We start from the raw sequence: 26,907 nt of genomic DNA, 5'->3' as shown, positions 1-26,907 counted from the left end.
CGAAAAAACCTAAAAATGTGTCCGGCCCGGCACCAGGGAAAATGGCCCAATCCTGAAGTGGTTAATGAGAATAAAGAATACGTCGCACCTCATCCCAGGGGTCACATGTGAAATATGATGTGGCTTATATTTAGGAGCCGTCCCAGAGTAATATATCTGGTCTCTAGGTGATATTTTATCATTATGGTTATTATCCTCATTATTTTGGGGATGGTATTTTTGATAAGTCCCACTCTACCTCTTGTTAACCTCGGGAGGATCGGAATGATTTTATGCCATGGAGGGAAACATGTTGGCTACCTGGATTGAAATTTTCATATGTGTCCTAAGTAAAACCATTGGATTTTACCCCCGAGCACTGGATGCCCTCCATTCCTACAGTTGGCCAGTCACATGACCGAGTCCCGTCTGGGAAATATGGTCCGTGCGTGGGCCATGTGTCCCGGACCAAGGCTCCAGGCCATGAGCACAGAACTCAATGTAGACTAGGCTAGGTTCACACTAGTGATCTGTTTTTGTCCAGGTTTCCCCAGTGGACCCCATTATAGACTACGAAGTTGCAAGTTTTCAAGGGTATCCACTTTTTAAGCAGTTAGGATTTCAGTTTTTTTGGGTCCCCAAGTAGAGCGGAAGCCTGAAAGCTAGTGTGAACCTAGCGATAGTCCGTTATGGTGCAGTGAATTCCCCAATGGCCTGATCACTACTATACTGATCTGACAGCTTTGTATCAGTTTGGTAGAGTAGCGATCGGGCCGATCAGGAGTTCACGGCATCAGGAGTTCTGTGATGTCCCGCCCATGGGCGAGCTCGGTCCAGGAAAACAGAACCCACACAAAGTCCATTGTTCCTGAACGGGACTTGGACGTGTCCATGACTGCTTAGACCAGCTTTTACCACTTCGTTCTTAATCCATACCCCTGCTGGAGCGCGATATGACAAATATTAAGAGACCTGTTTATATTTCGGGCCCATCTCAGGAGGTCCCATACACCAGAAATTAAATGGACTGGCTTAGTGTTCAGATCTAACGTTAACCAAGTCTCACAAACCTGGACCACCTTTACTCTTTCCCCAGTCCACCAATGTCTTTAAGAAAAGGCAAGCAAGGCATGTGGTCAGCGCCGCACCTCCCATGAGGCGACCTGAAGCGACCGCTTCAGGCGACGCTATGCCAGGGCCTCGGGAGGGCGGCATTTTTGCTGACCTAAGCCAGTCCAGGACAAGCTGTCCTGGACTGGCTTAGCGTCACTGTGTCTGCAGCCCGACACGGGAAGCGAGCGGTGTATTGGGGCGGCCCTGCTGGATGCAGCGCTGCTCCAGCAGCCGCCCCTCACACTCAGGCAGAGAGCAGGTCCTCTCCCTGCCTGCTCTCTGCCTGCGAACGCCGCTCGCTCCGCCATGCCCCCTTTCCACTCGACCCCGCCCCTTCCGATTGGCCCCGCCCCCTCAGCGCCGCCCCCTCCGGGGGGGGGCAGAAAGCCCAGGTTCACCCCTGCATGTGGTGCATTTATGGTGCAACTTAGGCCGCACACCACAGATGTGCCACTTCTATACGTTCATTCAGAGTAACATAGACAACTTCTCTTGGTCCATCTACTTATGGGCTTGTGTGGCCCACCCATGATAAATGTCCATCCTTGAACACCATTTTTTTCTAAATAGGTATAACAATGTTTGCCGATTGACCACATAGATGTCAGAAGATCAGCGGGGGTAGAGAGAGCGGTCACTAGGCTATGAAGATGGAGCGATAACATCAAAACTCCAAAGCTTCTAAAAGCTAATGGCCGAGGTAACCTCGAAATATCTGGGACCCATCGAGACATTGTTTGACTAGGGTGCCCAAGGCCCACCAGTAAGAATCACTCTGAGGCCTACCAAAATGATATTTTAGTAGTAGCCTGCTACCTAGCCTTTGCCTCTGTTTCTATTTTAGGGTCCTGGCTCTTGCCTTGAACTAGGGCCCTCTCAGATGATGGAGAGACCAGTGGGCCAGACCAAGCATGCGTCTACACAAGGAAGAATAGGTCAGGAGAATTGTGTCTCTGGAAATGTTTCCCCCACTCATTCAGAAGAGCACAGATGGTGGATGAGAGGTCTTGACTCGCCATATCCATTCTAGTTCATCCCAGTAGTGTTTAATGGGTTGTGGTATGTACGGCTGATCAGTGTGGGGTCCAGGTGTCAAGACTTCCTCCAGTCTGATGTTGATGGCCTGTTGGATTGAGCCTTGACAACCCTTTAAGTTTTCCCTACACTGGAACTGAGGTTCTTAGGACAACCACTGATGACCAAACCCGTGGCAGTGCCCCTCCTCCACCAGTGGCACAAGGCAGTCAGGCAGATAGAATTCTGTCTAATCGGTCACTCCATAGATCACGTATCCACTGCTCAAGACTCCAATGGTGACATTGTCTTACACCCCTCTGGTCCAACGCTTTGCACAGTGTTTGGTGATGTAGGTCTTGAACGTAGATGCTCATCTGCCAAGAAGCTCCTGGCGGGCACAGTTTTGTGCGGATGTTAATATCAGAGGAGGCCTGGTCTTTGCAGTTGCACCATTGACTTTTCTGCTGTTCCTCAGCACTTGGTGCCCACACCTTACATGGTCTATCAGGACTTCGAGTTACTGCAGGTTCCTTCCACTTCTCAATAAGACCACTCACACCTGATATCTAGGAGGGAAGACACTTTATAAATGGACTTGTAGCAGCAGTGACTCCTATTACAGGACCACAGTGGACTTCGGTGACCTCCAGACAACTGGTCATACTGTCACTGTTAGTAGAGGCGACTGCAGGGCGAGGGGCTGGATTTTATACGCAAGGGGCACTGGACTGAATAAAACGACTGAATTAAATGATCGGCGCATCTCTCAATATAGTAGTGGCAACACATTGCCTACATTTTTGGAGAACACAAATAGAGGGTGATGCCCTTTAGACAGTAGTTAGCTGAAAGCTTGTTCTTCCAATAGCAATTTCTCTCATACATGGGAACCCTTGGTTCTGTTGAATGTTATCTGGAAATCCAACATACCTCAAAATCAGCTAACAAGGGAGAACCAGAAGACGTATATTTACAAGAGATTGGTTAGTCCCATCAAAAACAGTGGATTTGACCAAAAATGATTTAATCTGTACGGCCACCACTGTCGTCTTAATACTCATTAAACAATGAATAGTAACTACCTACTCCCGTAAACGATCTCTAACTTTTCAGGGAACTTAGTCAAGTGATTCTGGACCAAAACCTAATGCAGTTTAATTAAAAATGCGGCTAATTCTTAAGTTCCCACCACTAGGTGTCTCCCTTCTATCTAATTTACAGTCCACTCTTGTTACTAAGGAAGTCTGTCCCTAGATTCCATTCTGTCTTGGGTACCTCAGTGAGTGTAGGGGGTGCGGTCTTTTTCACACTTTGAATGGAGAGGGGAGGGGTTGATTCTCCTCACAGCCCGCACAGACATGTCTACAAACCGTTGCTTTGTGCAAAAGGCTGAGGATCCTGCAAATCTCACGGCTGACAATGTAATACAAGTCTATGTACTTGTATCTACTGGTGTGATTACCCATGGGATGTTAGTCATATACAGCAACTCATAGATACATTTTTTTCCTGTGTTTTCTCTGCTTGCGTGCATGTATTAGCCCTGTATTTATAGGCCAGTGTTCCTATATTATGGAAACTTGGGCTTTTCTCAAGTGTTTGTCTGCAACTGTAGTTACTCCTGGCAGAACATTATCAGTCATGGAGGAGAGGGGGCAGACTGTTCCATCTTGTACACGCTGCCTGTCTGAGGGACAAAGGTAAAATGTGTTGCAGCCGTAATGTGATTATTAGCAGCAGAAAGACTGATAGGACACTACGGATGAAGACTTATACAGCCGGTACCCTTTAACCTATCATGTCAGCATCTTAGTAAGAAGCCAGAACCTTTGTTGAAAGCACAACATTTTATTAGTGGATCCTGTGATAAGAAATAAGAACACAGTGTTTACAGGGAAAAAAGACACAAGACTTATCTCTTTGCTATTTAAGACATCGGAGAGAGCACATTTTCATTCTAGACACATTTATTAGCATAAGCACAACATCTCCTGCACTCAGGAACACAACCACAAATCCCACAATGGGTTAAAAACTGGTCGAATGGAACATCTACCCTGCAATGTCAGCACCGGGGGACCCCCTCTGAACACCCTACACCCACATGAACTGGAACGATCGGCGTTCTCGGCAGGAGGTCTTTGCCGTGGTTAAGCCTTTAGTCTTGCGTTAAGGTCTTTCGGAGACGTATTAGTCGCTAAGTAAGGATGGCGTCGCGTAAGTACCTGGTCTAGACTCGTGATAGGGTCAATTATAAAAGCAATTGAACTACCAGAGGCGACTCGTATCGACGCGATTGTTTAGTAGATGACATGTCTTCTTCTAAGCACTGATTTATTTTCTCATAGAGATGTATAATCCTAAATCCATAACCTGATCGTAGCAAGACCGAGATGTTTTCTATAAGGTGACCTTTCACCTAAGTACAAAAGAACGACCGGATGGGGGGGAGGGGTGTCGCGTTAGAGAGGGGGGGGGGGGGGTGAATGGTCACTAGGAAGGACAGGTCTTGTGGGGCTCTCTAATTCAACCCAATTCTGCCCACACACATGCAAACATACCGACCGGTACCCGCAATGAACACACCGCAGGCGTCATTAACATACGAGTATATGCACGGAGGTACATATACATACATACATATATGTGTGTATGAGCGACGTCACACTCGGCGTCTCCTAGACTGTTGGTATCTGCTCCTAGAAAAGTCACTGCCCCCCAAGATTAGAAAACAACAAATGCCAGGAATCGGTAAATCTTTTTTTCTCGGAAAAGGAACGGAATCCTGGGGCAGGAGAATTAGTTTTGGGTCTAGCCTAGGCTGGTGATGTTGGCACGGCCACCGGGAGGCGCCACGATGCGCTGAGTAGTGCGACGAGGAACGTTGTCATCAATCTGTGCTCCTGCAAGAACGGAACGAGAGGAAGGGTTAGATACAAATTGCGCTGCCGGGGGACCCAACCCCTAAAATTCTAGTCCAAGGAATCTATATAGGTGTATGGTGGTTGGAGCTCCAACCACGCAGCATAAAAGTAGTTATCAAATTTGGGCTGCCCGCAGCAGACACTAGAGGGCGCTAGAAAGAGTAGGCTGGCAGTCATGTGATCCGCTGAGGTCAAGAATCGTAGGAGCTGCTGGGTCCTAGAGAAGCCAGATCAGCTCTGCAGTGTGTACTAGAAGGCGGTATTCCTCCTGTAACGGGAGTTACATAAGAAATTAGCCCCCCAGATAATCCAGGTATGATCAGCACAGTGAAGGGTCAGTCTTCATAGTTTACCATACACCAGGACTAGTGGCTACACCTGGTATTGCAGGTAACTACTCCCTAGGGCAGGGGACGGCAACCCCCGACCCCACAGTATAATAAGCGGAGGTGATCAAACCTAAAAATATAATGTTACTCACCTTCCCTGCGCTCCAGAGATGCTCCGTTCTTTTCAGCGTTTCTGCCTGATGTAAGAGACCGCTGCTAGGGCCTCAGGGGAAGGGAAGGGGAGTTACGTCATTTTTTTATGTTTGTCTCTTGGTCCTCCCCTTATTATACTCTGAGTTCTGAAGAGACCCCACAGTAGAATAATAGCTAGTGAGTGGCACAAATTGGGATTTTATTAAAGTTAGAGTATTATACTGTGTGCAAGGGCCCCTGTGGGACCTAAAACTGTATGCAGGGGCTGCTGTAGGACCTAACAGAGCGTGCAGGGGATGCTGTGGACAGGGGCCGCTGTGCAACCCAATACCGGGTGCAGGGACCACTGTGCAACCCAATACCGGGTGCAGGGACCACTGTGCAACCCAATACCGGGTGCAGGGACCACTGTGCAACCCAATACCGGGTGCAGGGACCACTGTGCAACCCAATACCAGGTGTAGGGACCACTGTGCAACCCAATACCGGGTGCAGGGACCACTGTGAAACCCAATACCGGGTGCAGGGACCACTGTGCAACCCAATACGAGGTGCAGGGACCACTGTGGGACCTAATAGAGCGTGCAGGGGACGCTGTGGACAGGGACCACTGTGCAACCCAATACCGGGTGCAGGGACCACTGTGGGACCTAATACCGCGTGCAGGGACCACTGTGCAACCCAATACCGGGTGCAGGGACCACTGTGCAACCCAATACCGGGTGCAGGGACCACTGTGCAACCCAATACCGGGTGCAGGGACCACTGTGCAACCCAATACCGGGTGCAGGGACCACTGTGCAACCCAATACCGGGTGCAGGGACCACTGTGCAACCCAATACCGGGTGCTGGGACCACTGTGCAACCCAATACCGGGTGCAGGGACCACTGTGCAATCCAATACCGGGTGCAGGGACCACTGTGCAATCCAATACCGGGTGCAGGGACCACTGTGCAACCCAATACCGGGTGCAGGGACCACTGTGCAACCCAATACCGGGTGCAGGGACCACTGTGCAACCCAATACCAGGTGTAGGGACCACTGTGCAACCCAATACCGGGTGCAGGGACCACTGTGAAACCCAATACCGGGTGCAGGGACCACTGTGCAACCCAATACGAGGTGCAGGGACCACTGTGGGACCTAATAGAGCGTGCAGGGGACGCTGTGGACAGGGACCACTGTGCAACCCAATACCGGGTGCAGGGACCACTGTGGGACCTAATACCGCGTGCAGGGACCACTGTGCAACCCAATACCGGGTGCAGGGACCACTGTGCAACCCAATACCGGGTGCAGGGACCACTGTGCAACCCAATACCGGGTGCAGGGACCACTGTGCAACCCAATACCGGGTGCAGGGACCACTGTGCAACCCAATACCGGGTGCAGGGACCACTGTGCAACCCAATACCGGGTGCTGGGACCACTGTGCAACCCAATACCGGGTGCAGGGACCACTGTGCAATCCAATACCGGGTGCAGGGACCACTGTGCAATCCAATACCGGGTGCAGGGACCACTGTGGGACCTAATACTGTGTGCAGGGACCACTGTGCAACCCAATACCGGGTGCAGGGACCACTGTGCAATCCAATATCGGGTGAAGGGACCACTGTGGGACCTAATACTGCGTGCAGGGACCACTGTGCAACCCAATACCGGGTGCAGGGACCACTGTGCAATCCAATACCGGGTGAAGGGACCACTGTGGGACCTAATACTGCGTGCAGGGACCACTGTGCAACCCAATACCGGGTGCAGGGACCACTGTGGGACCTAATAACATGTGCAGGTACCACTGTGCAACCCAATACCGGGTGCAGGGACCACTGTGCAACCCAATACCGGGTGCAGGGACCACTGTGGGACCTAATGCTGCTTGCAGGGGCCACTGTGGGACATAATGCCGTGTGCAGGGGCCATTATTCTGTATAAAGGTGTGTTTTTGCACAAAAAACAGGCTTTTTGTGTGTGGGGGGGGGGGGGCAAAACGCACCATGTGAATGCAGTTTTACATCAAACTAAAAGTTCCAGTGGCCCAAGAATATAGCTGTATCCAGATACATAGTGTGTTTCCACCATAAGGATGCCACCATACGGTGCTCCTGGACACATCCATTTACCACTAATTATGGGGCTGCACATGGACCTTCATTGCATTTAAAGGGAAAGTACAGCTGTGTCCCAGGAAATAGCAGTAACCACATGTGTCCTGAAGCATCTGGTGGCAGCACTTATGTCTTATGGTTTGTGGTATAGGACTTTAGTATGGGGGTCGACAGCCTTTGACCGGATCTCCAAGGACCTCATCTTTGATTTTTTAATTTGGCACACAACACAAAAAAGGCTGCCTACCCCTGCCCTAAGGTAATCCATTTCCACGGATCTCTCATAGGCACGAGTCTTTTGAGGAATCCGTAAAATAGCATGTTCTATTTATTATCAGATCACTCACATGGTGAAACAATGGTCATATGGGGCCGTGAACTGACCTGGAATCCAGTTGTGTGAATGAACCCTAAAGTTACTACCAATCTCCCCTGACTGCAGCGGATCTCAAGGATCATCAGCTGAAATCCATCTGCCCTTAGGTCCCCATTCACAATGCATGGTTTGTCAATTCTGCAGAAATGGTGGGTTTGGCCAACAGCTATGTAATGTGTATAGGCAGCATGAAGCTGAGTGAATGGAAGGAGAAAGCAGCAAGATATGACACAACTGGGATCACTGTGCTGTCAAATCTTTGTCATATTCAGCAGGACAGCCCGCTAGGTGAAGGAGTTACAAAACTCTACAGCGGCAAAACATTAGGACAGTTTTAATAAAGACTATTTAGAAAGTTGTGTAATTTGGTATTTAGGAAGCATTTTCAGTTCATAGCCTTTAACCCTTTCCCGACATCCGCCGCAATAGTACAGCGCATGCCGGGTGTGTAACTATGGCGCCCGCCATAGCCGCCGGGTGTCTACTGCTTTACACAACAGTAGACAATGGCGCTTAACTCTTCCGGCACATTAACTCTTCAAGCTCTCAAAGCTGACCGAGGCGCCATTTTCCCAGCGGCGCATGGGTGCCGCCATTTTCTTGGTGGTCGCCGGCACGCGGAGTAAGCTCCGGCGCCAATGTCACGTTACTATGACAGCCGGGAGCCTTGTGAAGGCTCCCCGGCTTGTCATTACATTGCTTCTATTGAAGGCTATACTACATAGCCTGCAATAGAAGTGCCGGTACTTTGCAATGTATTTTCATTGTAATGTAATGCATTGCATTAGTGATCAGACTTCCTGGGGTTCAAGACATGTCATTTTGGCTGCACAGTGAATGCCGTAAGAAAGTCGCAGAAATGCATTTTTTCTTCAAATCCACTCCATTCTGAATTTTTTTCCAGCTTCCCAGTACATTATACACAATAATTAATGACGGCATCATGAAGAAAAATTTTCCCGCAAAGATTAAGACCTCATCTGGCTCTGGGAGCAGAGAAATCAAAAAGTTATGGGGTTTAGAAGGAGGGGAGTCAAAAACGAAAAACAAAAATCAAAAAATGCCATCGGCGTGAAGGGGTTAAGGTCTCACCTGACAGGCTGAATCCAGACTGGTGGAGGTTCCTTATGGGCTGCGCTGGTTGTTTGGCAGGTGAGGTCTTGGCAGAGGAGGCGGGTGTTACGGCTTTTGGAGTCACAGAGACTTCACAGACGGGTCCATCATACAGTCCACGAGGAACTCCTCGTAGCTCAGCAAGCTGGAGAGACATCATCTTATCATTTATTGTAAGACAGACCATCCTATAATATATCCATCCACATTCTACTCCTGATGGACTTACAAGACCACCCCACAGACCACCTGTAGGAGCTGACCATTCAAGATAACAAAGCTAGACCCAACCCTTGTTTAGTAATGGACCTGAAATCCTTTGGCAGTAGTCAAGCAGTCTTGGGCCTAAACCACAGCTCTTGACTTTTGTCTGATTTTGTAGCAAAAAATGGATTTCCCCTTTAACTATTAACCACTTGTTAACCTCAAGCTGGTCCTCCTATATTTCTGCAGAGAGGTCTCTAAATGTCTCTGCAGAATCTGAAGCCGCATGTAGATCAAAGAGGAGCTGTCTGTAAGAGCAAAACTCCCCATAAAAGAGACAGAGGATGTATTATTGGCCAAAATCAGTAACAAAAAAGTTAAAAAATGAATAAAAACTAAATATATATAAAATATACAAAATACAGATAAAAACAATAATGCCTCCACAAGTATAAACTGCAGCTAGAGTCCACCCCCCCCCCCCGAGAATCATAAGCATAAACTACAGCTAGAGCCCTGCCCCTGAGAACCACAAGCATAAACTGTAGCTAGTCCCGCCCCCGAGGACTATAAGCATAAACTGCAGCTAGCGTCCCGTCCCCGAGGACCATACGTATAAACTGCAGCTAGAGTCCTGCCCCTGAGAATCATAAGCATAAACTACAGCTAGAGCCCCGCCCCTGAGAATCATAAGCATAAACTACAGCTAGAGTCCCGCACCCGAGGACCATAAGCATAAACTGCAGCTAGCGTCCCGTCCCCGAGGACCATACGTATAAACTGCAGCTAGAGTCCTGCCCCTGAGAATCATAAGCATAAACTACAGCTAGAGCCCCGCCCCTGAGAATCATAAGCATAAACTACAGCTAGAGTCCCGCACCCGAGGACCATAAGCATAAACTGCAGCTAGTGTCCCGCCCCCAAGGACCATACGTATAAACTGCAGCTAGAGTCCCATCCCTGAGAATCATAAGCATAAACTACAGCTAGAGCCCCGCCCCTGAGAACCATAAGCATAAACTGTAGCTAACGTCCCGCCCCCGAGGACCATACGTATAAACTGCAGCTAGAGTCCCGCCCCTGAGGACCATAAACACAAACTGTAGATAGAGTCCCACCCCTGAGGACGATACGTATAAACTTCAGCTAAAGTCCTGCCTCCAATAACAATAAGAAAACACTACAGCTAGAGTCCCGCCCCAATGACCATAAGAAAACACTACAGCTAGAGTCCCGCCCCCGAGGACCATAAGCATAGCTGCAACTAGAGTCCAGTCACTGAGAACCATAAGCAAAAACTGCAACTAGAGTCCTGCCCCCGAGGAACAAGAACTTTATATTCCTAACATAAAGGAAAGGGGGACACAAATTAAATAGGTATATTAGTGGCATTTTTACAAAAACAGAGAAAAATTGTGGAAAACTGACACAATTTTGTATGTCAAAGAAGAAAAAAACTTGGCCTTCAAGCCCACATGTACATGGGTGTGAAATTATGTTTGTTTATGTCTAGTTACACAGTCCTTCAGGTTCAACCTATAACCCTACAGAGTTGAACGAGACGGCAAAAACCCTTACAAGGAGAATGTCAAATAGTGGAAAATTCCTTACAGACGCCAAAGCTGGAAATTAGAATAAATCCCTGGATCAACCTCTGACCTCCTAAACACCCACCCTGCTTCGGGCCTTGATCCTCTTGTACACGTAGTCTGGGAAGGGTTTCCTGGGAATGTAGCGTCCAGATCCCTCAGTAGCATGCAGGGTGCCTTCTTCAAGAACAATCTTTCCTTGGCTGATCACCACCAGAGGACTTCCACGGCATTCCATTCCTTCAAAGATATTGTACTCCACTGACTGCAAGAGGACATATAGCGAAAGTCAAGGACACTGCCCATTACTAGTGCTAGCTTTCACAAGGAACCAGAAATCACTTACGCTATTGTGAGTTTTGGCTGAGATTGTCCTTATGCTATCCGGGTCCCAAATCACCAGATCAGCATCAGATCCGACAGCAATGCGGCCTTTTCGAGGGTACAAGTTAAAGATTTTGGCAGCGTTGGTGCTGGTGACCGCAACAAATTGGTTTTCATCCATTTTCCCAGTCACCTAGAGAGATGGAAGCCAACAATGGAGATTTAGATCAGAAAGAGAGTAAGAGCCCGCACCCCAATAAGACCAGCTGCTCTATACTTAAAGGGGTGCTCCAGTCAGAGCAAGGTACCCCTTATACAAAGAATGGCCAACGATTGGGACCCCACTGATCACAAGAACTGAGACCACCGGTAATAGTCAAGTGTAGTGTTTCCAAATGAATGAAGGGGTATTCACCCCAAAACTGGGGTGTAAAGTGCTCCAGCTCTTGTGACCAGTGGGGCTATCAGGGGTCAGACCTTCATCAGTCAGCGAGTTACTCTCTATCCTTGGGACTGGAATATACTTGCGATTTATACTGAGCAATTATCTCCTAAATTGAAATCACAATTAATTGGATATGTTACCTCAATTAGGATTCATGTAAATTTTACACCACCACATCCCCCAGGGTCAATTTATAATAAGGACATTGGCCCCCTTTGTAATACGACCTTGTAATCAACTGCATGGAAACAGTTAATTCGGATTGTGGGGCTCAGGAGACTACCGAAAGCAAGTATGTTTTGGGCAAACCTCACGAGATCTGTCTCATGTCCAAACCAAAATTGCTATTATTATACATTGGGATCTCTTCAGACCCCAGAGTATAACGATTGGAGGTCCAGGAGAGGTGAGTAAACATAAAAAAACTGTTACTCACCTCTCCTGGGCTCCAGTGTGAGTCTTTGTCCTCTGCCGGTCTCCTGAATGCAGGCTTATGATTGGGCAAATGTCACAATGCCACATGACCTCTGAGGGCCAATCACAGGCCTCAGTGGTCACTGACATCATACAGGAGGCTGGAAGAGGACGAAGACTCACACTGGAGCCCAGAGGAGGTGACTAACAGGTTTTTCTGTTTGTTCACCTCTCCTGGGCCTCTGTTTATTATACCCTGGGGTCCAAAGAGATCCCATTGTATTATAATGGCAGTTCTGGCTTGGACGTGTTCGGTCCAAATTAAACTGTAGGTAGAAGCGAATACTGTAATACTACATTTTTCGATTAACCGCCCAGCCCTACCTATACACACCCCTTCTCCCACCTACAGTTTCCAGCGTTGATCTCCGGTGCTCCCTCCTGGCATTGGTTTACATGGCAGCGGCGAGGAGCTGTCCTTACACAAACCTCACCACCGTGGCCTCAGAGGTTTACGCCACGATCGGCTGCAGCTGTGATGCGTGTATGTATACGGTACGTCACTGTTGTAGCCATGTAAACAAATCCAAGAAGGGAAGACGGTGGCAAACACTGGAAGCCACGATAAGGAGGTTGGGTATACGGAGGTTTGTTACTTTAACCATTTCTCTGCACTTGCCCACATTACTAGTAACTTAGACATTGAAAGTTACAGGCCCAAAGCCTGATATTGAGTAAAGTCAGGTACTGTGTTGTCATGGAGATCACTGGATCAACAAAAAAAAACAAAAAAGCCTCCGTTTTTTACATGTGGAAATGGACCCCCTACAAGGTCTCTATGAGAACACACCATGTGACAGTGGTCATCAGAACGTCTCAGTAGGGAAGCCCCAGGCAATCGGCCTGCAACATCAAGTGCTCATATATCTGCTTAAAGGGATTCTACCATTAAAACCTCTTTTTTTGTGGATAAGATGTCGGAATAGCCTTTACAAAGGCTATTCGTCTCTTACCTTTAGATGTGATCTCTGCCGCGCCGTTCCTTAGAAATACCGTTTTTTACCGGTATGTAAATTAGTTGTCTGGCAGCGATGGGGACGGGCCCCAGCACTGAAAATGCGAAGGGGGCGTCCCCACTGCTGCTCGAGAACGCGATCCTGCGACGCCTCTATCTTCTGCTGGATCCTCCCCTTCTCTGTCGTCTTCCTCCTGCGTCACCTCCGACGCCTGCGCAGTTGGCTCTGCCAGTGAGACACTAGTAGAACCAACTGCGCATGCTGGTCGGCGGCCATTTTTGGAAGGCCGCTCTTGCTCTTGTAGTTCAATACAGGAGCGGCCTCCCAAAAATGGCCGCCAGCCAGCATTCGCACTCAGCTCTGCTGGTGTCTCACTAGCAGAGCCAACTGCGCAGGCGTCGGAGGTGACGCAGGAGGAAGACGACAGAGAAGGGGAGGATCCAGCCGAAGATAGAGGCGTTGCAGGATCGTGTTCTCGAGCTGCAGTGGGGACGCCCCCATCGCATTTTCAGCTCTAAGGCCCGCCCCCATCACTGTAAGAGAAATAATTAGCATACCGGTAAAAAACGGTATTTCTAAGGAACGGCGCGGCGGAGATCACATCTAAAGGTAAGAGACAAATAGCCTTTCTAAAGGCTATTCCGATGTCTTATCCACAAAAAAAAAGAGGTTTTAATGGTAGAATCCCTTTAAAAAAAAATCAGTTTTCATTTTTTTAATGTACACTTCTCCTTGAATGAATCTGTGGCATTCACTTAAAGGGGTTGTCAGGGGATGTGAAGCGACCCATGAGTCAGAACGCTGCTTCCGATCAAGTGATCCACGAGTTGGGACCAGGCCGGAACCTTGGGATCCGAAGAACAGGTAAGTGAATCTTAACTCCCCAGACAACACCTTTTAGGGAGTATCCCCACCTTAAGAAGTTATCCCTTGGAGGGGTTCTGACCACTAATCAGGAGAATGGGGGAATTTCGGTCCTAGCTCTGAATGGAGTGGTGGTTGGGCAGCTCCCGCAACGCTCCTTTCATATCAATGGGAGTACCGGAGATAGCTGCAGTAAAGCACTCACCTATCTTAGGCACTCCCATAGAAACAAATGAAGCGACGCACACCCGGCCTCTACCCTGGGGTACAAAAAGGTGAATACCCTGTTTTATATGTTCTCATCTATGCGCTTGACCTTTAATGTACTATTCTAAGAGCATGCACCACGCCGGCTCTGTATACCCACCACAGCTCGGTCCCACACGATGCTCATTCTCTCCTCCGCTCCATTGGTCCCTTCTGGAATTATTGTAAAATTGTCTTTTCCAACAGCTTTCTGAGCCGTGTTAAAAGTGCAGTGTGCGCTCCCGCAGACCTGCAGGTCACCGCTGGAAAAAGTGCGACAAACATTAGAATCCCAAGTACCCACTTCCTTGTTACCCCTTTGTGACCACAGACCCTGCTCTTTACGGCAACAGGACTTACACTAGGGCCACACGGCGAGTCTTATCATATAACCAGAGATCACAGAGTCATCCCGTGACTCCTTTACTAATGGAGTCGCAACGTGAACTAAGCAGGGGCAAGGAAGTCGAGCACTGTTGAAGTTTTTTTTTGCGACAGCATTCACGTACACTAGCGACGGAGTCACAGGGCAGCACTGTCATGGCCAAAGCCCCCGTGTGGCCCTAACATTGTCCTCATGTGTCACATTTTTACGACAATGTACAATAACTACTATGCAGGAGGTGCCCACAAGAGAGGGCTCAACATACAGCGCCCACCTTACCCCACGAGCATTCGGCACTTTTGGAGGACACATTATACATTTACATCAAAACATAAATAAATCGATACTTAGATGCCCACCAATAATATACAGATATAAATCAGTCTGACAGAGCGGCCATATAGGAAGATAACCGTGACGCGATGGGGGAAGCCAAACCATGTTTACTTATAAAACCTCACTTTTTGAAAGTGAACAGTTTTCCTACGGTCACCGTAATTCTGACACCTATTACTTTTTTTTTTTTTTTATTAGTGGGGCAAGTTGTAGTTTTTATGGTTACCAATTTTTGGTATGTATGACATTTTTTTTGTTGTCATTTGTCGGGGGAATTGATGTGACCAAACTACACTAATCTGTAAATTGCGGTATTTTTTTTTTTTACAGCATTCACTAAATGGGATAAACAATGCTATTTTTGGGGACTTATGCGCACATAGGGATACCTAACATATTTATTTTAAGTTATATGTTTTTATTAATTATTATTATTATTATTATTTGTTTAATTTTTTTTTTACTTTATTTTTAACTTTTACAACTTTTTTTTTTTCACTTTTTTCAGTCCCACAAGGGGTCTTGAACCTGGGATCTGCTGATCCCCAGTACAATGTACTGCAGTACAATAAACATAGGCTGCCATGATAACCCCCTGGATCCCACCATCACACCGCAGGCGATATGAGGGGTGCGCAGGGGAAGGTCAACCAAGTCCCCAAACCACCCACATGCCGTGATCGCTATTGATCGCGGCCTCTGAGGGGGTAAAGCTGCCAGATTCAGAGTATTTTCTGACTCCGATCAATAATTCTGGGTCTCACTGTATACTACAGCTCCTGTGCCCGCGGCATTACAGCTCGGTACTATTATGGCACTGTATAGTATGGCACAAACAAAATCTTAGAACATCCAATTCCGGTCTAGAATGCTAAAGATCCATTCACAGGGAGGAAGTTGGTGCCGATTCTGGCACGGAATCCGCGCTGAAAAATAAAGACTACCATTGACTTCAATGGGTTCCATTTTCCACACGGAACACATTGAAGTCAATGGGAGGCTTACTTTTCAGCGCTGATTCTAAAGCGGATTCCACGCCAGAATCGGCACCAACTTCCTCCCTGTGAATGGACCCTACCAGTGTTTGTATGTGTTTCTGTATAGTGAGACCCCCAGCCCCTCTTACCAGACCCCAGGAGGTCACAGGACACAACTTATTCTATACCACATTGACCTGTATCAAGCGAAGGACATCATTGATGCGTCCCTTACCAGGCAAGCAGAGAGTTGAGAAAATCAGGAGTACTAGGATCGGGGCTCAGGGGAGGAGATGTGACAAACGCGGCAGCTTTAGCCCAGTTTTTGCTCCAGTAGTGAGAGCCATCAGTGCCCAAACTGGCGGTAATGGGCTCTCCGTAGACAACAGCACCTGCGAATAGAAAAGGTCACAAACGTCAGGGTCACACACGTATCATCACATGGCCTCATACACACGACCACACTGTTATCCACAATTGGGTATAACAGTACTGACCCATAAATTTCTATGGCCCCGTACACATAGAACTCCAGAGTACACCGGAAGTCCTGCACTGCACATGACCGCTGAGGCCACTGATTGGCTGACTAGGACCTAGTGATGTCGGTCACTCACATACATCACAGGGTCCTTTCCTGTGGCTGCTGAGGCCACTGATTGGTCTCAGCTGTCATGTAGCAGTGCAGAACTTCCGGTGTATTTTTTTTTTTTTTTACTGTTTCAACTTCCCTGTCTCCCCCTGGACAACCCTTTAATTCCTTATTTTCTCTTCAAATTGGCCTAAGGGCTTTTCAAGTAAAGGGTTCAGACCAAATACAAAAAATATATATATTGTTATCCTCATGGATTGTCAGTCTGCAGCATTTTCTGCAAGAACCTGTCCCATAAAAATCCTCCAGAGAACAAGGTGTTAATTCTCTGCCAGTCTGTTCCATCTTGATCTGGAGACTTACGGCAGGGACTGGACTTAGCCAAGGGGGTGGGGCTTAACTAATTTTTGTTTTACTGCAGACAGAGAGGGGAGGGAGGAGGGGGCGACCTCCTTAGATGTTCATGTACATGCACTCTTGGATGTGCAGCCACAACGCACCTTTTTTCCTGGACTGTGCGATCACTTCCGCAGAACTTTTGCTCATCACCTTGGTGACATAGAGCGGACAGTTGGTCTGGTTGGCGATGGTGATGGAACGGTTGACGGCTTCTGCCTCCACCTGTACAGGGACGGCAATGGTCATACAGTCAATAAGAGAGAAGACAACCTCAACCACGGCAATGACCACCTCTCACCATGACAGTACCTTGTGCATCAAATTAAAGGGGAACTCCACTGTGATGAGGACACCCCCTATCTTGTAGTTTTCTACATGTAAGGGGTTGCCCAGTTCAATGCACTAGTAGGGACTTCTGGGATAATATAGGGGGTCCTCCATTCAGGATTCTCATCTCTTGACCAATGTGGAGGGCAGCTGTAAAGAGCGTCCCCTGCAGTGGAGGACTTGTCCTGTATTACACAGACAACCCACTGATGGTAACCAGCTCTGTGTATTGCTTGATTTCCCCTGTGGTGGCGCTGCAGGGAAACTGCAACACTTACAAACAGTTACATCTGATTGTTGAAGTCCCCATACACTTTGGGATCGGCTTATTATCAAAGGTATCGTCTAACATTAGGGATTGTCCAAAGCAGAGGACCAGATATATGGCTTTATCTGCTTTGGAATATCCCTTTTGAGGTTTTTCTTGACAAACAGATTGCAGTATCCTGTTGTTGGACCCACCAGTAAGGATAGGATATCACTGCAGCGCCCCCGCAGGAGAAATAAAGAATTACAGTAACCACTAGAACAAATGAGCAGTCCTTGTAGTTCAGACATGTCAGTAGCTGTGACAGATGAGGCTCCTAAATCAGGGACCATTGATGATGCTGAGCTATAAGGCCGCCCCCCTGACAATATACTTGTATAATCTTGTACTGTGAAGGGCAGAGGTCTCCGCTGCCCATTGATTATGCTGAGGTATAATGTCGCCCCCCTGACCATATACTTGTATAGTCTTGTACTGTGAAGGGGGTGGTCTCCACGGCCCATTGATTATGCTGGGCTGTAAGGCCGCCCCCTGACCATACACTTGTATAGTCTTGTACTGTAAAGGGGGGGGTCTCCATGGCCCATTGATGATGTTGGGCTGTAAGACCGCCCCCCTGACCATACACTTGTATAGTCTTGTACTGCGAAGGGGGTGGTCTCCATGGCCCATTGATGATGCTGGGCTATAAGGCCGCCCCCCCTGACCATATACTTGTATAGTCTTGTACTGCGAAGGGGGTGGTCTCCACTACCCATTGATTATGCTGGGCTGTAAGGCCGCCCCCCTGACCATACAAAGATATCGATAGCTGAAAATAATGGCACCAACATCTCTGGCCTAATGGGGCGAGACACCAACAGAACAAGTGTGCTGAATACATCTCTGTAAGTCTATATAACATGCCCGGTGAGAGGACATGACTGGTCCACCTTACACCCAGGGCCCCGGTGCTAACCGCTGGACCACCCTTGCAAAAATCATAATGGCTCTCTTTAACCCCTCGATCCCAGAGTGACTATATTCTAACATCACACGTGATTGGATGACTGTGGGGTTCTTACATTTAGCTGACATGAAGTCCCATTGTTTCTTCTCCAGTACTTACTGAACGTACCCCCTAAAACTATGGGAAAGCAGGCAGCCAGGTTGATCCAACATATTCTCACTTCGGCCAAAAACTTGATGGCTCTTCCCCTACTCTTGATGACATTTTGGCTAAATTGAGAGTTGTCCCTGCATCAGAACATGTCACTGCCTCTCCCACTGACTCCTTGGAAAAATCCCAATGTATTGGGGGCCCCTGGGATACGTACAGGCAGTCCAGATCCTCCTGAGGGTTCTTGACCACATGCCAGACCAGAGACATCCCCCCCTTTCCCCATGTCTACTAGTCACTGTCAATGGAAACTGAATAATCCTTATTTGTCCACGTGGTGGCGCTGCAAGGAAACTAAGCACTTGTTGATGGGTTGTCCTACAGGTTACAGCTGACTGATATCAAGACTTGCTGTCACCAGTTTATGGGGGCGTCCAGAGGCAATCCAAAGTGGGGAACCCCTGTATATGGCCTTAATTGTAGAAAGTTAAAAGGGGTTTTCTGGCCCTAGATGAGTTTTTCATACAGAAGGCATGCTGACGACCTCTCCTGTAGAAAATACAATTGGGGCTGGAAAATCCCTTTAACCAGTCTGAGACATACATGTGCATCAATATGACAAAACTGCATTGACCTATATAAGAATCCACTCACTTCTTCTGGCCTGCTCAGGACGTGTCCCTCTGGGCCGGTGATTCCTTGTTCTAAGATCCTTAGCTGCTCCTGGAAGAAGAATAAAAGGATTTCAGAGACGCATACGCTAACACTGTATACATACGGATATAGCAGAGCTGAACGTGCCCATGTTCATTCCTATGGAAAACCACAGCGAACGTATAGTATTACCATTGTTGTGCCCAATGACAAACCCATCTCTGCTACATCTGTATCCTCAGACAGCTATGTTTTCCTACGGGACATCATGGCTGATACTGGGAGTATACAAGATGCAACACCTCATTTTAACCAGTAGATGTCACTGTTGAAACTGCTTTTCAATGGATGTGACTACGGCGTTAGTGCGGCAGAGAAAACCAGGCGACTAGTGAGGGGTCTCAAATCTCTATCCAAAAATATAATAAAAATATAATATAATAAATATAATAAACATGACTCAAAAAATTGTTCCTGACAACTAGCAAAATGCCAAGTGCCTAATGAGCAACCTATAAGATACTGTCAGTGACCGCAGGGTCTGTACCAAGACGGACTGCAGACTTGTATGTATGTAAATGTATCCCCATTCAACTTAATGGGACCAAGTGTAGTTCCCTGTTCAGCCAGGTGGCTGGGGGCAGTGCTGTGCAAGGAAAGACAGGGTTTTGTGGATACAGGATAGGGGATAAATGTCTGACAGCTGGGGGTCCCAAAATCTCCCAGAGGTGTGCCTACAGAGTCACCAATTCATTCACTTCTATGGGAGCACCAGGATAATCTCCTGCAATGTAAGCGCACCCCCACTCCATTCACATGGATCAGTCAGGGGTCATGGGTGTCCTGATTCCTCCTGACCTTCACTGATCAGACATTATTATCTCGTCTTGTAAATAGGAGATACTGCAGTAAATCAGAACCGCGGCCCGCTTCATCCTCAGGGCCCACAACTTACCCCCAAACATAATAAAATGACCTCTACGTGCCATCTCTTTCGATCCTTTAACAAAAACATTAACAAAACCTTGACCTGTGGAACACGACTGCCGATAACCCCACAAAATCCACTGGTTAACACTTTCCGGACACCCGTCCTATTACGTCAGATGTCCGGTATGTAAATACGGTGTTATGGGGTTAGGAAGACGGAGAGCAGAAAATCAAAATCAAAAATCGTCCGCGGTGGAGAAGGGGTTAACAGATTTTGATACAATCTGAAACCAATTTCTCCAGGTTTGGTAGTCCTAAGGGCTATGCATCGGCATTCTGTCGCAGCATCCTGCTCCTGACTAGGCCCGAACGAATGGGCCTGACCAGGAGCGCGTCTCGAGCCGCGGACGCCACGGAATCGGCGGCAAGATAGGGCATGTGAATGGGAGCCTTTATTAGGTGGCGTTCCCACTGAGTTTTTTGGTCAGGAATCTGACTCAAATTCCTCCTCCAAAAAAAACGCCTCACCATACAGTCCTATGGCGTTTTTTAGGAGGAGGAATTTGAGTCAGTTTCATGACCAAATTCCTTACCAAAAAACTCTGTGTGAACGCAGCCTTACAGGCGGAATTTGAGGCAGATGCCACGTCAAAATCGGCCTGCAAAAAACTCCATGTGAACATACCCTTACAGTGTCTGCTTATGATACAGGCTTACACTCCATAAGTAAAGATAGACAGGACACAAAAAAGGAATGAATTTAGTTTTAGCTGCATTACCAGACATGGCCATAGCTATGAGTGGCGCTGTTTCTAGAAAAAAAAAAAAGCTGACCACTTTACTGTATTTTGCGGACTATAAGGCGCACCGAACTATAAGGCGCAGCGCTGTCCGGTACGTCTTATATGTGATTGAAAGCGGCGGCACACAGACTTTGCCGGCGGCCGCTTAACCCCCCGCGTGCCAGCCGCTTCTATTCATTTCAATGGCACGCTTCCATTGAAATGAATGGAAGCGCTCGGCACACGAGGAGTTAAAGGGATTTTACCATTAAAAGAACTTCTTCCTTCTTGATCACGTCGGAATAGTCTCCTTACCTTTTTACCATAGCCAGCGCCGCCTTCTTCCGCAGCTCCGTCTCTGTCTTCTTTGGGCCTCATGGATGACGCATGCGCAGTCGGCTCTAACAGGCTCTCGCAGCCAGAGCCGACTGCGCATGCGTCATCCATGAGGCCCAAAGAAGACAACACAGACGGGGACACGGAAGGCGCGAACACAGCTCAGGGAGAAGGCGGCGCTGGCTATGGAAAAGGTAAGAGACAAATAGCCTTTTTAAGGCTATTCCGACGTGGTCAGGGGGAAGAAGTTCTTTTAATGGTAGAATCTAGAGTTGAGCGAGTACTGTTCGGATCGGCTGATCCAAACAGTACTCGCTCATCTCTAGTAGAATCCCTTTAAGCAGCGGCCGCCGGCAAAGTCTGCATGCCGCTTCCATACATTACAATGAGAGCGCGCTATTCAAATAGTTAGAGATGAACGAATACTATTTGAATAGCGCGCTCCCATGCAATGTATGGAAGCGGCATGGAGACTTTGCCGGCGGCCGCTGCTTAACTCCTCGCGTGCCGCCGCTTCAAGCTTTATATAAGGCACACCGGACTATAAGGCGCACTTTCGATTTCTGAGGAAATCGAAGTATTTTATGTGCGCCTTATAGTCCGGAAAATAGGGTACTTTTTTTCCAGTCTCTTATACCCCTTTAAGACGCTGCTGTTAGTTATCATTATACACAATACCAAGTATTCTCACATATTACTAAAACGACAGCACAATCTCTACAGAGAGGTCAGAGAAGACGTCTTACCTCAGCTATGACATCACCGTTCTCAGCATGTACTTGGCCAATAGCACCAATGTCCCGGATCACGCTGAACACCTCGTAGATCTGAGAGTAAAAAAATACATAATATAAACAGAAATAAAATAATTATAAAAATAGTATTAAAGAATTATTATTATTATTATTATTAATAATAATAATAGGAATGATCAGCAAATCCATCAGTCCATGAAGTGCAATGTGAAAATTGAATTTGCCTACAGCACCCCCAGAGGTGAAATGAAGCATTACACCGTATACATACAAATCATTCTATCTATCTATCTATCTATCTATCTATCTATCTATCTATCTATCTATCTATATATTACATATATATTGATATATATAGATAAAATGGTTATGCCAGTAAGGACACTTATCCCCTTATCCACATGATACGGGATAAGTGTCTGATCGTCGGGGGTCCACCACAGGGTCCCCCAGTAAACAGGAGAACGGAGGACCCAACGCCCCCTAAAGCCTCCTTGTGAATAGTGCCCCAGTGTGCTTGTACGACCCACGCTCCATTCACTGCTATGGGACTGACGACTCTGTCAGCGCCTGAAGCTCATAAAAATAAAAGCGCACGCGCACTGGTGCTCCATTTACAAGGAGGACTATCGGCCCTCCATTTTCCAGCACGGTAGTGATCAGACACTTATTCTCTATCCTGTGGTTAGGGAATAAGTGTCCATCATGGCACAACACCTATATGTGCCAGCGCCAACATCCAAAGGAAGGACTGGGGGGTGTCAGTTAGTTTGGAGCCCTAGCTTTGCTATGTTAGTACATCCAGTAGGCCCTGGGCCTGTCAAGGGTTACACAGTATTGCAGTGTATTGTGCTAGTGATCAATTGATCATGTAGTCAAAACCTTACGGGGAAAAAAAATTCTGAAACTGATTTTTTCTGTCCATGACCTGCAATGCCAGATATGATCCATGGACATGTGTGGCGCTGTATCCGGAGTTTTCCCGATGTCATCGCACCCCTTTAACGAAACGTCAGAAGAGATTCCATAAACAAGTGAGCGAGGCCGGCAGAGGTCGGCGTGCAGGCTGTGTCATAGGAATGCCGAATATGTGCTGCGCCTGTGAGGTGGCCAGGACTCTTGGCAGGAGCCAGCTCATTCTTATTCCACACCCAGACACAGAAAGCTGACAGAGCGTGCACAATACAGCCAGAGACTGACCCCGGGCCTCCCCCGACTATGTGACCGCACCACGTTACCTGGGAGTCAGTGAGCTGGTACTGGTCCTTGTAGGCCATGTACACCAGGAAGGAGTTAACACCTGTAGAAAAACATGATCCAACATTAACATACAAGAATACACAAGACGCAACAAAAAGAGACTGGTGATGCAACGACTTCACCTATGAGAGATGCCAGGTGCCAGCAATGATATGGCAGCAGTCTCTTAGACTACAGTTTGTACAGGGGTTAATAAATATATATATATATATATAGGTTTAATTCCAAACACAGCGCCACCTCTGTGCACAGGTTGTGTGAGGTATTGCAGCTCAGTCCCATTCAGCAATATCAGACACATCCCATGGACAGGGGTGGCGCTGTTCCCAGAAAAAAGCAGCCATGTTTTGCTGATCCTATACAACCCCTTTGGGATAATACTAAATGAATAAACAAAGTCAGATGGGAGGCGCTGTGACAATCCCCTTACAATAATGGAGGAATTGTGTGACCGTTCACGTGTATGGCAACCAGTGCAGTGCGTATTTTTACACGGTCCCCAAGAAAGCCAGTATATATATACTGTATTTTTCGGACTATCAGACGCACTTTTTTTCCCCAAAATTTTAGGGGAAAATGAGGGTGCGTCTTATAGTCCGAATGTGGAGGAGCAGAATTGCAGCATCGCCACACTGCTGCCACTGCTGGCTTCCTGCAGGACAGGAGTGTAGCGATGCCGCAGGCCCCGGTACCTGTGTCTGCGTCTAAAACTCTCCCCGGCATCCGTCGTTCTATCACAGGGGGGGGACTAATAAAATAGTTAAAAAAAATAAATAAATTAAAGAAAAGTTCTAAATCACCTCCCTACTGTGAAACACATACACATTAGGTATCCCTGTGTCCGAAAATGCCCGGACTACTAATAGTTTTCCTGTACGGTGAACGTCAAAATCAAAAGTGCTAAACCTGCCGGGGTTTTTTCACCGTTTTCCCTCTGATTTAAATAAAAGGTGATGTAAGCAATAGATATTCCCCAAAATGGTATAACTAAAAAGTACATCTGACCCCGCAAAAAAAAAAAACGCTCTATGCGTCTCCGTACAGCTGCAGGGTCACCTGTCAATGTGGCCTTGCAGCTGTTGCAAAACTACAACTCCCATATATTAAATATTTGACCATTTTTTGCTTCAAATTTTTTTTTCCCTATTTTCCTCCTCTAAAACCTAGGTGCGTCTTATAGTCCGAAAAATACGGTGTGTGTATACATATATTAGTCATGTCTAAAGACTAGTGACTATACAGTGCCCCCACCACCAGACCAAAAATGCCCATACTGGAATCTTAAAGGGATTTTCCGCCCCCATATGTATGTTTGATACTATTGAACTATTCACAGGATGGGTTGTGAGTAGAGATGAGCGAACAGCACGCTCCCATAGAAATGAATGGAAGCACCATTCATTTCTATGGGAGCGTGCTGTTATGAGTAGAGATGAGCGAACAGTAAAATGTTCGAGGTTCGATATTCGTTTCTAGTAGCCCCTCAATATTCGACTACTGGAATCGAATCTCGAATCCTATTATAGTCTATGGGGGAAAAATGCTCGTTTCAGGGGTAGGCAACATTCGATCAAATTGAACTTACCAAGTCCACGAGTGACGGTCGGGCTGAATCCTCCGAGAAGTCTTCTCCGCGCAGCGTCCCCGCGGAATCTTCCGGCTCTGAATTCCCTCTACCAGGCATCAGGCCTGGGCAGAGCCGACTGCACATGCCCGCACTACAAGAAAATGGCCGCTTACAGTTAAAGCTGCCATTTTCTTGTAGCGCAGGCATGCGCAGTCGGCTCTGTCCAGGCCCGATGCCTGGCAGAGTGAATTCAGAGCCGGAAGATGCCGCACGGAGAAGACTTCTAAAGGTAGGAGAAGAACCAGCGTTGATTGGCCGACTGTATAGCATTCGGCCAATCAATGCTGGTTCTGCACCAAATTTTTCCATTCGAATAGCGAGTAGTATTCGATCGAGTACGAGTATTTCGAATACCGAATACCGTAGTATTCGATCAAATACCTACTTGATCGAATACTACTCGCTCATCTCTAATTATGAGTATCTAATCTATGGGGTGCAACATTGGGAACTTGCAAGGATCTGCTGATCCAGCTTTTATCAGGCAGTGGACGTGGAGTAGAAGCAGTCTACACCTACTCATGTAAGAGCTGCAGTACCGAGTGCGGCCACTATACAACGGGGCAGCAGCTCCACTTCTATTCAGATCATGTTTTTTATGTCTGTTCAACAGATAAAGAAGAGACGTGGAGATGCCTGGAGGAAGATAATCTGTGCGGGGGCCAGGCTTTGACCCCTACAGATCAGATCCTGCACATTAGTATAAAAAATGTGGAGGGTCTGGAGAAGCCCTTTAACCGCAGCAGTGCCCACATAACTGTCCTCCATCATGCCCCATACCAAGCATTGTACATATTACATCCCCGGCGCAAGCCAAGTAATAGCCCATCAAACTGAGCCGTAGATCAGTGAAATTGACACTGAAGTCAATAGGGGCTGAGCTGCAATATTGGCGCCAGGCCACAGTTCTACACTCTAAAGCGGCCCCTTACAGTTCATCCATCCGGGGGTCGCCCGACAGCCCCCCTACCGATCATACTCACGGCCTATCCTAAAGATAAGCCATACATAAAATAATCATTCTGGCCAACCCCTTAAACTTCAACTGTAACAGGAATAGGAGCGGCCACGTACGTGAAGCCCCTGACCCCAATGCGTGCCTCGAACTTACCATGGTCTTTCACCAGAGCCTCCATTTCTTCCTGCACCCCCTTGTGCCACTCGGTGATGTCCACGTGCAAGGAGTAGTCACAGCAGGATTTGCTGTCGGCCCACTCTCGCCACTGGTCAAAAGCGCTGACCAAGCTGGTCCCCGGCTCCGGCACAACATGGTCAACTGTGGTCAGGGGGCAAAAAAAAAAGATGAGCATAGATTCTGCAAACCTTCATCCTGAAGAGCGCAATGATAATGTAAGTGAATGGAAGCAATACTGTATATACAGAGACTGAAAACCTGTCCCGCTCACACAGCTGCACGGTTCTCCGCAGTGTATGATGGCTCTGTCTACTAAAAGGTCATGTCTGAGCAATGGTGGGAGCTCCCGGATGGGGCAGGGCATTCCTGCCGCTGGGTATGGGGACACTACATGCTCTATGGACACTGACGTCAGGGGGACACAGGGCTCGTCCTTCATGAGACTGTGGAAGAGAAGAAGTGTCCAGCAATGGCGCTGCCGAATGCCCCCTACATCACTATTTTCACTGTTATGGGGATTCTAATTCAGATGGGATTTGGGTATCTCAAAATGATGAAAAATGTTCAGAAGGCAAAACCCATAGAGGATAAGACAAGCTACAAATTCCCACTCACTGATCATGGTCGTGCCACCGGCCAAAGATGCTTTGGTTCCCTGGAAGAAGTCATCGGCGGACACCATCCCGTTGCATGGTTTCTGGAAGCAGGTGTGGACATCAATGCCCCCTGGTACTACCATCCGGCCATGAGCCTCAATGGTCTTCACACCACCCGGCACAATGAGGTTTTCACCAATCTGCCTGTAGGAGAGTGATAAGAAATCAA

The 26,907-nt window shown here is 47.6% G+C and overlaps 1 protein-coding gene across 2 annotated transcripts in view; it reads right to left on the bottom strand.

Annotated features, from left to right (window-relative positions):
* Positions 1–3,937: 3,937 nt before the first annotated feature.
* DPYSL2 (dihydropyrimidinase like 2) overlaps positions 3,938–26,907 on the bottom strand; it is a 75,793-nt gene continuing 52,823 nt past the window's right edge. For both annotated transcript variants that reach the window (XM_075272679.1, XM_075272680.1), the window contains exons 3-14: positions 26,698–26,882; positions 26,059–26,223; positions 23,299–23,360; positions 22,052–22,132; positions 19,258–19,326; positions 17,011–17,131; positions 16,154–16,310; positions 14,342–14,483; positions 11,258–11,428; positions 10,997–11,176; positions 9,098–9,263; positions 3,938–5,012 (exon numbers count right to left, since the gene is read on the bottom strand). In XM_075272679.1, the coding sequence (XP_075128780.1) occupies positions 4,921–5,012; positions 9,098–9,263; positions 10,997–11,176; positions 11,258–11,428; positions 14,342–14,483; positions 16,154–16,310; positions 17,011–17,131; positions 19,258–19,326; positions 22,052–22,132; positions 23,299–23,360; positions 26,059–26,223; positions 26,698–26,882 (1,591 nt within the window). In that variant the 3' untranslated portion in view covers positions 3,938–4,920. The remainder of the gene's footprint in view (positions 5,013–9,097; positions 9,264–10,996; positions 11,177–11,257; positions 11,429–14,341; positions 14,484–16,153; positions 16,311–17,010; positions 17,132–19,257; positions 19,327–22,051; positions 22,133–23,298; positions 23,361–26,058; positions 26,224–26,697; positions 26,883–26,907) is intronic.

The sequence above is a fragment of the Leptodactylus fuscus genome, chromosome 5 (genome assembly GCF_031893055.1).
Source record: "Leptodactylus fuscus isolate aLepFus1 chromosome 5, aLepFus1.hap2, whole genome shotgun sequence".
NCBI classification, from domain to species: Eukaryota; Metazoa; Chordata; class Amphibia; order Anura; family Leptodactylidae; genus Leptodactylus; species Leptodactylus fuscus.
This window is presented reverse-complemented; position numbering and strand designations above follow the sequence as displayed.